The following is a 14653-nucleotide window of genomic DNA, read 5'->3' as shown; positions in this document are numbered from 1 at the left end:
ACTGTACAAAGGTAAAAGTTAACATTCATTGGCCCCACCACCTCTGCCTCTGTCCCTGCCCACCATTGGCATGTGGTTTCTGTAAGGCTGCTTATAAGGGAACGTAGTCCTCAGGCTGAAAAGTTTTCCCCACCCTTGCCATAGATCTGCACAATGCACCATGAGAACTGAGAGCAAAAAAATGGTCACATTGCAAGGGTCTGAGGAGAACCAGGCCCAGTTTGGTCCCCAGAGAAATGTGTTGTGATAAATGTTTACTTTATTTATAAAAAACACTTTTATACCAGTTTTCAGCCCTAGCACACACACACCCTAGCAGTGTGCAAGAAAAGAAAATACCGGTTTAAACAATAACAGAATTAAAACTGAATGTTAAACATGACATTTAAAAAGTAGGAAGAATGAATCAAAACCTTCAATCTCAATAAAGGCAAGAGCCAAGTGGAAAATAAACATTTTTGTTGCTCAACCTAAAAGCCATTAGGGCTGTGGCCAGTTTGCCTAAGAATCACTGGACAAGGTGAATTGGTGCCCTCATCTCAGGCCATGATAGTTTCTTGCTCCTAGCAAGAACATTTTAATAATTCTCCCTAGAAGAAATCAAAAGTCAATGAAGATTTATATTTCTAGTCTAGAAAACAGCACAACAACGTGCTAAAAATCAGTGGATGGAGAAGAATTGGAAATTTGCAAGTCAAACTGGCTAGGGACGCAACTCTGAATTTCAGTCCAATGGTACTCCAGTCCCCTTTTATTATATTGCAGCTCTTTTCCAAAGGAAGTAAGTGTGGGTGGGTGCCTGCTACATAGAAGTACATGTGTATGTTTTTACTCTCTAATGGTAGTGGTGTTCTATGAGATCCAAGCCTGGGTTGAGATTTGAACTTCTCCAGGTCCAAATACATAGCTCTATCCTCAGGTCTCCCCCCTCCTATTAGTAAATTCTTGAAAATCTGAGTTAATGGTCTTAAACCTGAGCCACTCCTACCTAAGCAAATGACATTCCAAAGCATTCTGTTTAGTTTCATTCCAGACACTAGAAATAGTTCCCTGAGGGTCAGGAGACAAGGGACCATTGCCTCTTGTCCTCAACAAGCTATGAAATTGGATATTGTGGGCTCTCTGATCTTGGCAGATCTTGGTTTATATAAATATGCCAGTCCTTCAAGGTGCGACAAGACTGTGTGTTTTCTGCAGCTCACACAGCTCACCCTCTGGAATTTGGCATAATTTGGGGTGCCACCTTTGACAAAAATGTGGTTTATAAATATTTAAATAAATGTGCAGGAAACAAGGTTGATTGGGGATTTCTAAAGGCTGTTGTGTACAGAAAATAGCCAGTTGGAGTGTGGGGCAGTTCTGTGTATTCCCTCCCCTGCCTTTTTTCCCCCCTTCTTTTTTTTTGCCTTTCAGACTCTTTCACTAAGCCACAAATGATTAACATATGTGAATAGGTAGGCTGGTAACATTTGTAATTGATTTACAAAGCTCCACTTAGAATCCCTAAGGTGAACAGTTGCAACAAGAGATGGGTTTCCTCTCGGAAGTGAGGAACTTTGTTTAGCCTGAGGGCCACATTCCACCATGGGTGAACTTCTGGGGGCCACATGCTGGTGGGGAAAGTTGGTGGAACAAAGGATGTGACTCTTACCTTTGTACAACAAGTTGCATTTCAGCTACAAAAAAAGCCAGAGGTTTCTACATATTCAGCCCCAAACACATGAAACACATCTCCACCCAGAATCCAGGCAGGCCAGAGGTATTATCACAGTTCAAGTACACATTCCAGCCAGATAAAAGCACTCAAGGGCATAGGGCATTCCACTGTGGGGCTTGACAAGCCTAAGAGGCCATATTTGGCCCACAGGCCAGAGTTTCCTCACCTCTGCCTTAAGCATGGCCCTTTTGTACAACTGTATTAGTTCTCCTGTAAACAGCAAGCAAGTGAAGGAAGGACACTTAGACAGCCAATTCTGGAGAGACTGTTGCTTCCAGCACTTGGACAATAGGGCAACACCTTGACTTTTGCCCTCTACTCTTGTGTTTGATATGGGAAAATGCCTCCTCTCGAAAATAAGACCTGGTCTGAAGGATCTAGAACAGAGGGAAGGCAGTCTTGTCTGTTTATTCCCATGGTAGATTCATCGAGTGGGATAGCACTTGGGGCAGGGATGGGGAACCTGTGGCCCTTCACATGTTGTTGGACTCCAGCTCCCATCAACCCCAGACAACATGGTCAGTGATGATGCGAATTGTCCAGCAACATCTGGTGGCTTGCAGGTTCTTCAGCCCTGACTTGGGGGGAGGGTGTGGGGGTGTCAATTGACTCGGCAGCTGTTGTGAGTGGAGAAGTGGTATAGGCAAGGTCCTACTGCTTCCAAAAACAGTGGACTGACCTCCCAGTACATCACCCTCCACTGTACTAACCTGGTGTTGCTATACTTGGTGGAAGAGTAAGAGATTGCCAGCAGCTCCAGTTTAAAGGAATGCAGTAGATATCAGGCCTTAGCCATTGCCTGTCATAATAAAATCATAACTATGTGTCTGACTTGGTACAAGGCAGATTTGTGTGTTTGATATTCCAGGTTGTGTTTTAGCAAATGGAGGTTGAGGAATGAGCTACACAGGAGCCCTTTGCAAGGCAGCTGGGTTATGAGCCTCCCTTACTGGATCATAACTTTGATCCTTCTCTTCATTTTCTGAGATGTTGTAGCTCAGCTAAGTCTATTGTTTTTGTGTATCATTGTAATTAGGGGTGTCGCTTTTTATAAACTTATGACTCAGTGGTTGTTTTGGTTACATTTAAAAAGTGCTTTTCCCACCATCATTCCACCTCCTGCAGCTTTGATTCCCTCCTCCCTCTCCTCTCCCTGTACATTGCTCCCTGACATGGTTCCTTTTGCTCCCCCACTTTGTCATTGATGCCATGTTCTTCTATTCTCTCCGCAGGGCGTCCCTCCAGGTGGAGCTCGACAATGTCACTCTCAGTGCGGCCCCAGCGGCGCAGCCTGGTGGTCAGGATCAATAGGAGCCAATCGTTCGCTGGCGTCAACTCCACTCAGGACAAATCTTTCAGGTAAGCCCAGAAGAAGCTTCCTTGGTGGAAATGGGAGTTGGAGCATGCAGAGAACAAGGTGAATGGTGGTGTGTGATGCTTAAATGGCTAATTGCCTTCCCATCCCACCCAGGACTGAGAGCCATGCTGCTGTACATACATTTTAATTTATTGTGCATAATGTATTTTGTTTCAGCTAGTTATAGGGGAAGGGCTAGAATATGCAAAATGATCCAATCCCCTGGCAACTGGATGTCTTGCTCAGCCTCCCCTCAAATCTCCTGAGGTACCGCTACTGACCACATGTTCTTAAGCTTCATTCCCATCAGGACATGAAATACTTTCTTTAAAATAACACAGCTGAAATGCACACAGCTTTGTTCATAACATAGGATATTACTTCAGCAAGAACAGTGGCTGGCTTCTTACTTCGCAGTAGCAGGTGTATTCGCTTACTGCCTTTGCTCCAGAGATGCTTCAGGAAGCACCCCTATGTTGTTTGTTTGTTTATTTAAGACATCCACATACCACTTAATTATTTGAATTTCTAAGTAGTGTACATTAAAAAAAATCCACAGAGAATAGGACTATAAAAATTGATTATAAAACTGAACACTACCTTAAAATACCTGCTGGAACAGGAAAGTTTTAGTCATGCACTGGAGATTCAGCAAGAAGGTTGTATGTCCCATCCCAGCTTTAAGAAAGTTCCACAGGCTGGGGCCCACTACACTGAATGCACAGCTTCTAGTAGTTACAAGCTGTGCATATGAGCCATTTCTGATGTTGAGGTTGTGCATCCCCACACTAAGAGGGAGGTATCACCAGGGTTTTGGGAATCCCAAGCTTTTCAGAAGTATAGTTTCTTTCACCATACAGTCAATCTGTGGCCATATCTGCTGTCTGTGTGGAGAGTGCTTCTTAGCATGTGAAAAGGTGGCATTTTCTGAAAGCTGGGTATGGCACCGAAATGCGCAAGGAACCTCACCAGATAGAAGATGCTTGTCTCTGTAGATAGTCACCTTTCAGCCTGTTGGGTGGGGTGATGAGGTGTTGATATGCTTGCCCCATTTTAAGAATGCTTGAAAACAACTTGTTTATCTAGTGAATGCACTCCTAAGACAGTTCTGTGTTTCATTACCACTGGTTTAGAGCGGGAGCAGAATCCCTCGTGGGAGGAAGGAGTAGGATGCAATCTGACTAACGAGCCAGTCCATAACATAGACACAGAGACCACATATTAGAAGGCCCTTTATTTCTTTCTGTAGGAACATTTGGCAAGTGGATATTTTTTTCCTTGGCGAACTTGAATATGTGAGGCTGGATTCTTGAAGTACTGACCAAAATGAGCCAGGCTAGATGCAACAGAAGTTCCACTTGATGGTGAATGCTCCTGTTTTTGCAGTAATTAAACAGAGGGAAGGCGGACCTGCAAACAAGTGCCATCAGCCCACCATACTCAGTGCCCTTATTGCCCATGGGCAGTGCTAGAACATTTAGGTTTAGGTCAGGGTGAGGCAGAAGGCACAGGAGTGTCAAAATCCATAACATCAGATTTCTTTAATCACTTCCCCAATGTGTAGAACAATTCTGAAAATTAGTATTTCAAATCAGCAAACATTTTTGCAGCATGGAATTGCTCCAGATATAACATTTCACATTTATGCTGGTGAGCTTGGAACATCTGTGAAGAAGCAATACCTGTTGGCTTAGCGACGGTTGCCATCTCAACCCAGAGACTGTTGACATTTGGAATCCTCATTTCTGTCAGTTGCTGTGTTTTGAAAGTTTAGAGCTGATATCAGAATTCCAGCTGTTGGAGTCATTTTGTGTTTCTTACCCTTGAAGGGAGTGGAGTCTACAAAGTACCGTACTGTTGCTTGTGAAGGATCATGAAAAAACCTAAGCCTTTGAAAAGAAGCTACAGGCTTCCTAGTACTTCTAGAAGTAAGGTAGCAAGTTATTTCCATGAAAAACAGAGATCTAGGTAGGACTACCATATTAGAGGCTTATTGGGTTGGTTGAAAGATAATATAACTTCATGTTGTACAGTACCAGTGCCTCCCAGTTGGCTTCAGTCTCCTGCTCTGTTCATCTCCTCACCTGCCTCCAAGTCTTTCAAGAGTACCAGTCAGGGGCTGGTGTAAGCCTTTAAGTGCCATAGGCAAAATTAGTATAAAAGCCAATGCTGGATCATGAAGCTGTTGGGCTAAGAACCAATCCTCAGCCATTCTGCTTGGCTCTCTTTCACACCCCAATTCCAACTAGCCATGTTTGTCCTGTTCTGGGGTTCTTGTTTTGTTTTGTTGGTCTCCTCTGAACTTCTTAATGAGTGCTGGTCTTCAGCTGCTAGCATGCTGCTGCTTATGTCCAAGTTTACTGGGCTTTTCACCCACAACCTACTGTATCTGGGATTCTTTACTATTGCCCCGTCTGTTCCCGGAAAAGACCGCAGCTTACTGCTAGAAAGCATGCTTTGCATGCAGAACATCCCAGGTTCAATCCCTGCCACCCCCAGTTGGAGGGATAAAATAGCAGGTGAGGTGGAAGGCTTTTGCCTAGATTGTGGAGAGCTGCCATAGATGAGGGTTGACAGTACCAGATTAAACAGACTTACGGTCTGACCTGCTACGTCAGCTTCCTATGTTCCTTTGTTATCAACACTTGTCCATTCTTCCTTCTTACCTCTGTCAGGAGCAAAAATGTCATGAACGTGATAAGCAATGTACTTCCCTACTCGTTATCTGTTACTGCAGAAGACACGCTGTCATGGTCAGCTGTCTAAGGCTTCCTAACAGCAAGGCATCTTTCCTAGTTCCATTCCTCCATTTCACACATCTCCCAGCAAGATGTACAATTTCTAGACTTGGGACTATTCCTGCAGCACAAGGATGGGGAACTTGTGGCTGTCTGGTTGTTTATGGACTCCAGATCCCATCAGCCTCAGCCATAATGGTCAGTGGTCAGGAATGATGGAAGCTGTAGTCCAGCAACATATGGGTGGCTAAGGGTTCCCTGCTCCTGTTGTAGCAATAAAAGATTGACCAGTAACTCCCAAAATAGCATGGGATATTAATCTGGCAGCAAGAATTTGGAGCCTGAATAAAATAATAATTCTAGGGGGTGCAGGGATCAATTTAACATTAACAGCCATGCCCATTAAACTAGTCAGTGTTGCTTAGAATCAAATTTAGCACATGTTTGAGAGAAAACAGGGTTTCATTTTAGCTGGAAGAGAAAAGAAGAGGGAATGAAATTCAAGAGTCAGGAGTTCATTGTGATTCTTCAGTTATACACTAGGGCAGGATGGGGAGTCTTTAGCCTGTGGGCCAAATTTGTCCTGGCACAGGTTCCAATTTGGCATGCACTATTTCTCTCAAACCATGACCTCCTTCTGACAACATATGTCATGTTAGTTATGGGGCAGGTAGAATTGTGGCTGGATCAGTTGTGCAACCAACTTCCCCATGCAGAACTCCATCATGCAGGTGATACCTGCAAAAAGTAGGCTTGGAGTTGTTGCCCATCAGCTGATCAACCCTCCCAATCAGTGGCACTTCAGAGAATTTGCTAGCCCTGTGTAACTGTTTTGAAGTCCTGATGATTGGACAGTTGGGGCACCCTGCTCACCTATCAGATTTGGCCTGCAAGGCTAGGGTAAATAAGGATCTGGCCCACTGGACAGATCAAGTACCTTACCCCTATACTAGGGTACACGGAATACTTGAGTGACTCTACCAAAACAATCTGATCTGAGTTGTGACAATACTCAGGCATGTGCACTACTCTTTGAGTAAGGAGCATCTTCCTTAGGATAGCGTTTGTGAAGTGCTGCATGCTGTTCCCTGCTGGACATATACTTTAAAGGGTTTAGAAGTACACTTCCAAATGGCACTGTGCAGAGTTGCTGGTGCTCTGTGGTTCTCCCCCTCCCCTTTTGTTCCTGGTAGTCCATATTACAATAGGGGATCCGGTTCATGCAGTCCGAGTGACCCACTTTCAGGGTATAAAGCGTGGGAAAATGATCTTTACTGTGGGTTGGTTTTTTTAGCATTTTCTGTGCTTTCACCATTCGCTCTAAGCAGCAGCAGTAGTGTGGAAAGCTTCCTCCTGAGTGCATGTATTTTTGTGAGAGGTGCTCTGCACTGTGAGTCAAAGCTCTCCCCCCCCACATGGGTACACTCACTCCATTGTTTTAAGAGTCAGCCCGGTTCCACGACGTCATGCTTTGCTTGAGGATTTTTATTTTTATTTTTTAAGGAATTTCCCTGCCTTCAGCACCCCAACGGTCTCCAGGAAGTCTGGCTCCAGGGTCAGTAGGATGTTTTCAATGTCCCACAAATCCCCTCCACCCAAGGTGCCCCAGCCGGAGCGACTCGACGAAGTGTACGAAGCACTGAAGAAAGGACTGACGTGAGTGAGGCTGCTGCCAGAAGTCCTGCCCTCTTAACCTATGGCTTGGGGTGGAGGTGCCTGTTTCATTGAAAATTGTTTAATGCCATCTTTCTATCACATGTTGATGTTTGAGGCTCCCTAGAATGAGTGTTGGAATGCAAACTCACTAGCAGTACAAACCCAACAGTGGTAGATAGAACCCAGATCTCAAAGGGGTGGGGTGCCAGCTGCCCAGTGATCTTAACAAACACTAACCATAACCATAACTAACATGTGTATGCCCCAGCCTTTGCCAGCCCAGTTTCCTCCAGATGTTTTGGACTACAACTCCCATCAGCCCCAACCAACTTTCTCAGGCCCCTCCCACCTGTCAAAACTGGCCTGTGGAGGGTGGGATATTTCTTTGCCCTGCCTCCCCTCTATGCACAATACAGTACAGTGGTACCTCGAGTTAAGTACTTAATTCATTCCGGAGGTCCGTTCTTAACCTGAAACTGTTTTTAATCTGAAGCGCCACTTTAGCTAATGGGGCCTCCTGCTGCTGCCGCGCTGCCAGAGCACGATTTCTGTTCTCATCCTGAAGCAAAGTTCTTAACCCGAGGTACTATTTCTGGGTTAGCAGAGTCTGTAACCTGAAGCGTATGTAACCTGAAGCATATGTAACCTGAGGTACCACTGTATAATATTTCTTCCCACACAACAATTCACTACGTGCCTGCATATTCCCTCTCCCCACCAACTCTCCACAAAGTATGTTTGAGTCGGTGAGGGTACATGCAGGCAAGTAACACAGTATGTTTGCTTAAACCTTAGTTTATACCAGTAGCCTTCTCAGTGAAGCTGGTGAACCGAAAGCTCTGCTGGACACAGCTGAACTGGGCACAGCCTCCTGGGAATCTGGAAGCAAAGATTCTGTTTGGGTCCTTGCTGCCAAGGATAACATCCTGTAGAAGTTTGAAAGAGTGGCGGGCATGCTGTCTCCCCATATCTCTTTACTTAAAGGGGAAGAGTCCTCCTGCTTCTGCTTACCCCATTTCTCCCCTAACAGTGCTTATCTGGAAGTGCACCAGCTGGAGCTGGAGAAGCTGAGCATCCAAATCCGCGAGTCCAAGAGGAATTCCCGATTGGTGAGTGGAGGGTTGGTGCCAACTAAAAGCATTCCTGCCCTCAGTGTATGCACTTCATTCTCCCCAAAATGCAGGACTGGCAATAGTAGAGAGACTGTGACAGGTCAGGGAGGTGAAGGAGCCTTCTGATACTGTTTGTTTTGGAGCCTTTGCCTTCTCACTCAGCATTGGCTTCTGCTATGTTTGTAGCCTCTCGGCAGTTCTGATCCTGAGGGTGCTTCCCTAGAGCTATGGGGCAGGCGATAGTTTTTGGGACACATATACAGTACATGCTTTTTGGGAACAGTTGGTGCTGGCCACCAACTTGAAAATGGTGTTCGACAACTTCATCGGGGAGAAGGATAACAGTAGCAACTGATCTGTGATGAATGGATTTTATCTCCCAATATGGGATGCAGTGTGCTACTGAATACAACTTGTTGGTGATCGTAAGCGGGAGAAGGCTGCTGCATTCATGTTCTGCTTGTGGTATTACCATAGGCATCTGGCTGGCCACTGTGGGAAACTGGATATTGGACTAAGTAGGCCTTTGGTCTAATCCAGCAGGGCTGTGTATTCAGCAATCATTTTTTTCTGACCTCTGCCTAACCTTCACCTTCTCCTTGTTTTCTCCTCTAGGGCTTTCTGTACGATCTTGATAAGGTAAGGCATGCTGCAAAGGAAATTGTGCTTGCCTTGGATTGCGGGTGGGGGAGGGCTTGTCAACCCATTGAGTTCTGTATCCCTTGGATGCAAGACATTGAAGCTTCTGGGCCTTGGGTTGCATCTCTTATCCCTGCCTTTGCTAGCACAGAAAGTCAAGTTACTTGACTTCAGTGATGCTTCTCTCCTGCTGCTTCTGCTGCTTTCCTTCAGATGTCACTTCCTGAATCCTTTGTTTGGCCAACTGCCTTAAGAGCCAAACTAGATGTGACGCAGGAGTTCTGCATCTCTTTTCACTGTGTTTCTCTTTAAAAGCTGCCTCGGAAGTCATAATCAAAAGCAGAAGAGGGGAAGGAAGGACTGCTTAATCCTGCATTTCTGATCTCTTCAGCTGCTTTCTCACATGCAGGGGAAGATATACTGGGGGTGGAGGAAGAAGCTTAGGGCTATACAATGGCTATAGACTAACGAGTCAAGCAGTTTCTCCTGCACCCTGCTGGCCCTTCCTTTGCTCAGACTGGCAGCCTTTGAGGTTGCTTTTGGTTTATAGTGGAGCAGATGATAATTTCCCCACCTTGGAGAGGGGTGGAAAGTGGTTCCAAGACAGGTATTGCTACTTTCATATCAAAAGAGTAGGATGTCAACAAAAGAGTGGATGTAAACACCCTATCCTGCTCTTTTGCATCTGATAAACAGTTCTTGCAAGACTTTGCATTGTTTCAAAAACATGCAAAACCTGTTTGGTGAGACATGAAGTGAATAAAAGAAATACCATTAGGTAAATACCTTGCGAAATCTCTCTTGAGCCAGTTGCAACTCTCTTATAAAAACTATTTGCCTATCTCCAGCCTGAGGTTAGTCTGTGTGTTAGCTGCATCAGTAACTTCTGGTTGTGGGGCCACGAGAACATAAAGAAATCAAGGGGGCAGTTTTTTTCAGTTTTAACTCAGGCATGCCCTGGCTGAAGCTGCTCTTTTCCAAGAAATTTCCTTGAGGAACTGAAGGCAAAAATAAAAAATAAATAAAAATGGATTCCTTTGCTAGAGACATAACAAAAAAGGGTAACTAATTTATCTTTTAAATAGATAATGAAATCTCAAAATAATAATGATAACATCAAAATGATGAAGTTTCAAAGTTAGTTTCTAATCTCTTTTCTTCCCAGTGCTTGACATCAAGGAAACCAGTATATTTGCTAAATGTGGTGACTGGGAGGGAAACAGCCATGGGGCTAGTCCTCGTTACAACTTACATGCATCCTGCACTCTGCCCCAAGCAACAAAAAGCACAGGAAATGAGCTTTCTCTTTGGGGGTCAGCTTTGCCTGGTGAAAGGATGCTGCATTTGGGCAGGCTGAGGAGGGCAGATGTGTGGTTCCGAAATTTTGAGTTAAAAAATGAGAGAGGAAAATGAGCACTTCCAGGCCTCCCTTTTATTTACAGTCTGCTGACCTGGACTTCTCTTTTCATGGGCATATCTGATATGATGTAGTGATGGCCTCTAATCTGATGGATTTTAAAAAAGAAAAGGAGTTGCATGTTTTTAAGATGTGCTTTCTGTTAAAAGTAGGAGGGAAGCATTGAAAGTGGGAGCAAACCACTTTGCCAGTTTCTCCTACCCCTGCCTTTCAACCCTGAATGACTTCCTCTTGCCCATAGAACAGCAGCCAGATGGAAGGACCCTGGCCACCTGGCCAGTGGCCCAGTGATTAACCTGAGCTAGGCTATATCTGCTTAGCTTTAAATATTGTTCTTTTGCCAATGAAGATACATATCAGGAACTTGTTGCTCTAAAACAGATCAGCAAAGGAATCGGTTTAACCTCTAAGCACCAATACTACTATCTTTTGCAAATGGAAAGACCCCAATCCTTTCTTGGGCAAGCTGGGAACGTAGAGAATTTCTGGGAGCTTCACTACTTAGTCAGTCGGATTTCCAATTCCTGTCTAATGGGATTTCCTTTTATTGTCTCACAGCAAGTCAAGTCGATTGAGCGGTTTCTGCGCCGTCTGGAGTTTCACGCTAGCAAGGTACCAGCTGCTTCTCAGCTTGTAAAACAGAATTTCTGCACTGAGAAAAGCTGAACTCTGTTACCTTTGAATATTATGCAGTTTAAGTATGTTTGTATATATATGCTCATTTTGTATAGTCTCGCCGTGAGGCAGATAGCTATGTAGGGGACTGACGTTCCAAGCAAAGGAGTCTGTTGTGTTCCATAGAGCACTTCATGTCTGCAGTGGGGAAACTGTGGCCCTCTAGGTTTTGCTGGGTCCCAGCTCCCATCATTCCTGACCTTTACTCATGCTAGCTGGGCCTGATGGGAGTCCAGTAACAGTGGGAATGGCACAGGTTTCCCACCTTTGCTTTATGGTTGGGAGCAGAGGAGGATTTAGGGAAGCGTGGCTGGTTTGGTCACACTGGGCGCAGAGCCTCAGGGGTGGATACAACTTTGATGTTGAATGGAAGACAGGAGGTGGGTGGGGACACACACCAAATTTTGGGTTCGCACAGGGTGCCACTGAAATTTGAGACCCTATTGAATGCTTCCGCTGATCTGGGTTTGTGGCAACCAAACCCAAGCATCCCCTACAGCCCATCATCCTAGCTCTGTGGTTTACTTCCTAACAGATAGATGAGCTTTATGAGGCCTACTGCATCCAGCGGCGGCTTCGGGATGGAGCCCACAACATGGTCAAGGCCTACACAGCTGGTTCACCTGGCAGCAAGGAGGCACGCGAGAGCTTGGCTGAAGCTAGCAAGGGCTACAAAGAGTACACAGAGGTGAGTCAAGATGGCCTGGTACTGAGGGAGGAGGAAGGAAATGGTGGAATGGGGACCAGGCTTTGTGATGGCGGCATTAATGGGCGGTTGTTTGGTTTCTCCCCCTTCCAGAATATGTGTCTGTTGGAGAGTGAACTAGAGAGTCAGTTGGGAGAGTTCCACATCAAGATGAAAGGTACAGAAGGGCAAACAATATGTCATATACAAAGGGATGTCTGGTAGCCATTTTGTAACTTGAAAAGCAGCTTTGGGAGGGCATAACCCTGAGTGGGTGGGAGGGTTAACCCTTTTTCTTGCCGGCGGATGTTTTACTCCAGATCCCATATGTGAAATTCCAACTGCAAGTTTACCTCCTAAACATATATCTGCACCCTATCCCACACCTCTTGTCATTTATGTGGATCAGCAAAATTGTGGGGTCATGACAGAAGCATTGACACTTTTTTCCTCTTGCAGGATTGGCTGGCTTTGCTAGGCTCTGTGCTGGAGACCAATATGAGGTTTGTGAGTTAGAGATGGGCTCAAAACATGTGGAGAGGGAGGGGCTTGGGTCCTGGAAACTAGATGAACTGGAGTTGACCGAACAGCTTGTTCGAAGGGAATCTGGTTCCCCAGCACTGATTGCAATAGCTCTTGTCCAGCTCTAATAGGGTGCACACCTTGTTTCACATCCATCCAGTTGATCTGAACTCTCTTATTCCTTGTGGCAGATCTTCATGAGATACGGGCGCCAGCGGTGGAAGCTGCGGGGCCGCATTGAGGCAAACAGCAAGCAAGTGTGGGACAGTGAGGAGATGATCTTCCTGCCCCTCATTACAGAGTTCCTGTCCATCAAGGTATCTGGTGCCACTCTGGGCAGCTGGCCCCTGTCACAGGAAAGACAATTCATTTCCTAGGCTTACTGGGCCTCAACTCTTCCTTCTCCTCCCAGGTAACAGAGCTGAAGAGCTTGGCCAGTCATGTGGTGGTGGGGAACGTCTCTTGTGAAACCAAGGACCTGTTTGCAGCACTTCCCCAGGTCGTGGCAGTAGATATCAATGACCTGGGCACCATCAAGCTGAGCCTGGAGGTTAATTGGAAGTGAGTTATTCTCTTGAGGCTTGTTGAGTTTCTCTGTTGTGGAGCTGTGTGAGAAATGCTCTTGGGTGAGGAAGGTTGTGATCTTACAGAACCTGAAGGGAAGGGGCCTGATAAGTGAGGGAACTGGGACCATGGTACTAGAAGAAGAAGAAGAATTTGGATTTGATATCCCGCTTTATCACTACCCGAAGGAGTCTCAAAGCGGCTAACATTCTCCTTTCCCTTCCTCCCCCACAACAAACACTCTGTGAGGTGAGTGGGGCTGAGAGACTTCAAAGAAGTGTGACTGGCCCAAGGTCACCCAGCAGCTGCAGGTGGAGGAGCAGGGAAGCGAACCCGGTTCACCAGATTACGAGTCCACCGCTCTTAACCACTACACCAGCTTAGTGCCCTCCAGGTGTTTTGAACTACAACTCCCAACAGCCCATGGCAAGTATAGCGTGCTGACTGGGACCAACGCGATCTGTGGTCCAAAACTTCTGGAAGGCTGCTCTGAATTGTGACTCCCCAAGAGGATTTAATAATGTGTGACCCTCCCTTTCTCTTCTTACATCAGTGTACAGGAGGGGTGGTTCATTTTTCTCTCTGAGCATTCTGCTTTCTTTTCACCAGCCCCTTTGACAAAGAGGACCAACCATCATCTGCTAGCACTGTGACAAAGACATCTACAGTCAACAAGAGATTTTCCACGTACAACCAGAGCCCACCTGATACACCATCTATGCGTGAACAGGCTTTTTATGTGAGTGCAAAGGGAAAAAAACCCAGAAGGGAATCAAAACCCACACTCCTGGTCCTAGTTGGGAGAACTGTAGCTTTCCTAAGTCCCACCAACTGAGTTTGTGGCTGAGATGTGGCTAAAAATCAGCAGCCTCCTGGATCACAGCTCAAACTTTTAGCCACAATGCTATATGAGCTGGAGAGATCTTCAGAGCAAGTCCTACTTTGAACATATTGCATTAAGGCATGTGGGAGAAGTGGAGGGGTCCAAGAAACCATAGTTTATCAAGTCCAAGAAACCATAGTTTATCAAGTCCAAGAAACCATAGTTTATCAAGTCAAGACTTTAGCATCTGAACCAGGCCTCTGTCTTGAGCTGAAGAAGTTGAGGAAATTAGTGCAGGAAAGGAGAGGACAACATCTGGTTGATAGGGGAAATGTCAGGTTATTATTTATTTTTTAAATGCATTTACCGGTATATCCCAGCATTTCCTCCAAGGAGCTCAAGGTGGTGTGCATCATTCTCTCCCTCCTCATTTAATCCCCACAAGAACCCTGTGAGGCAGGTTAGGCTGAGATGCAGTGATCTGCCCAAGGTCACCCAGCGAGCATCATGGTTGAGCGGGGATTAGAACCCAGGTCTTTCAGGTCCCAGTCTGATACTCTAACCAGTACCCCCACACTGGCAGATTGATCAGTTATGGAAAGCAGAGTGGTCCTGGTTGCCAGGGAGAAGCACCAGCAGATTGTCTGTAAGGCAAGTGAGTCTCATGTTGTAATGGAGCTGAGCCCTTGGTGCTGACCGTTGCCTCTTTCTCCGCTCAAGAGCCTGCCACGGGAGGCTCCCCACAAGC

At 45.8% G+C, this 14653-nt stretch overlaps 1 protein-coding gene across 9 annotated transcripts in view; it reads left to right on the top strand.

The window, feature by feature from the left end:
* Positions 1–14653, top strand: part of RIPOR1 (RHO family interacting cell polarization regulator 1) — a 103752-nt gene that overhangs the window by 74373 nt on the left and 14726 nt on the right. For 7 of the 9 annotated variants that reach the window (XM_081202393.1, XM_081202392.1, XM_081202389.1 and 4 more), the window contains 11 exons: positions 2950–3076; positions 7316–7468; positions 8499–8577; positions 9196–9219; positions 11195–11248; positions 11847–11999; positions 12111–12174; positions 12456–12499; positions 12710–12835; positions 12931–13079; positions 13692–13821. In XM_081202393.1, the coding sequence (XP_081058519.1) occupies positions 2976–3076; positions 7316–7468; positions 8499–8577; positions 9196–9219; positions 11195–11248; positions 11847–11999; positions 12111–12174; positions 12456–12499; positions 12710–12835; positions 12931–13079; positions 13692–13821 (1077 nt within the window). In that variant the 5' untranslated portion in view covers positions 2950–2975. Of the gene's footprint in view, positions 1–2949; positions 3077–4889; positions 5043–7315; positions 7469–8498; positions 8578–9195; positions 9220–11194; positions 11249–11846; positions 12000–12110; positions 12175–12455; positions 12500–12709; positions 12836–12930; positions 13080–13691; positions 13822–14653 lie in introns of those variants that run through there. The other 2 variants (XM_081202395.1, XM_081202396.1) reach the window with 2 other exon arrangements.

This window comes from Podarcis bocagei, assembly GCF_964188305.1.
Source record: "Podarcis bocagei genome assembly, chromosome: 7".
Lineage (NCBI taxonomy): Eukaryota > Metazoa > Chordata > Lepidosauria > Squamata > Lacertidae > Podarcis > Podarcis bocagei.
The sequence above is the reverse complement of the archived record's forward strand: the minus strand, read 5'-3'. Positions and strand labels throughout refer to the sequence as shown.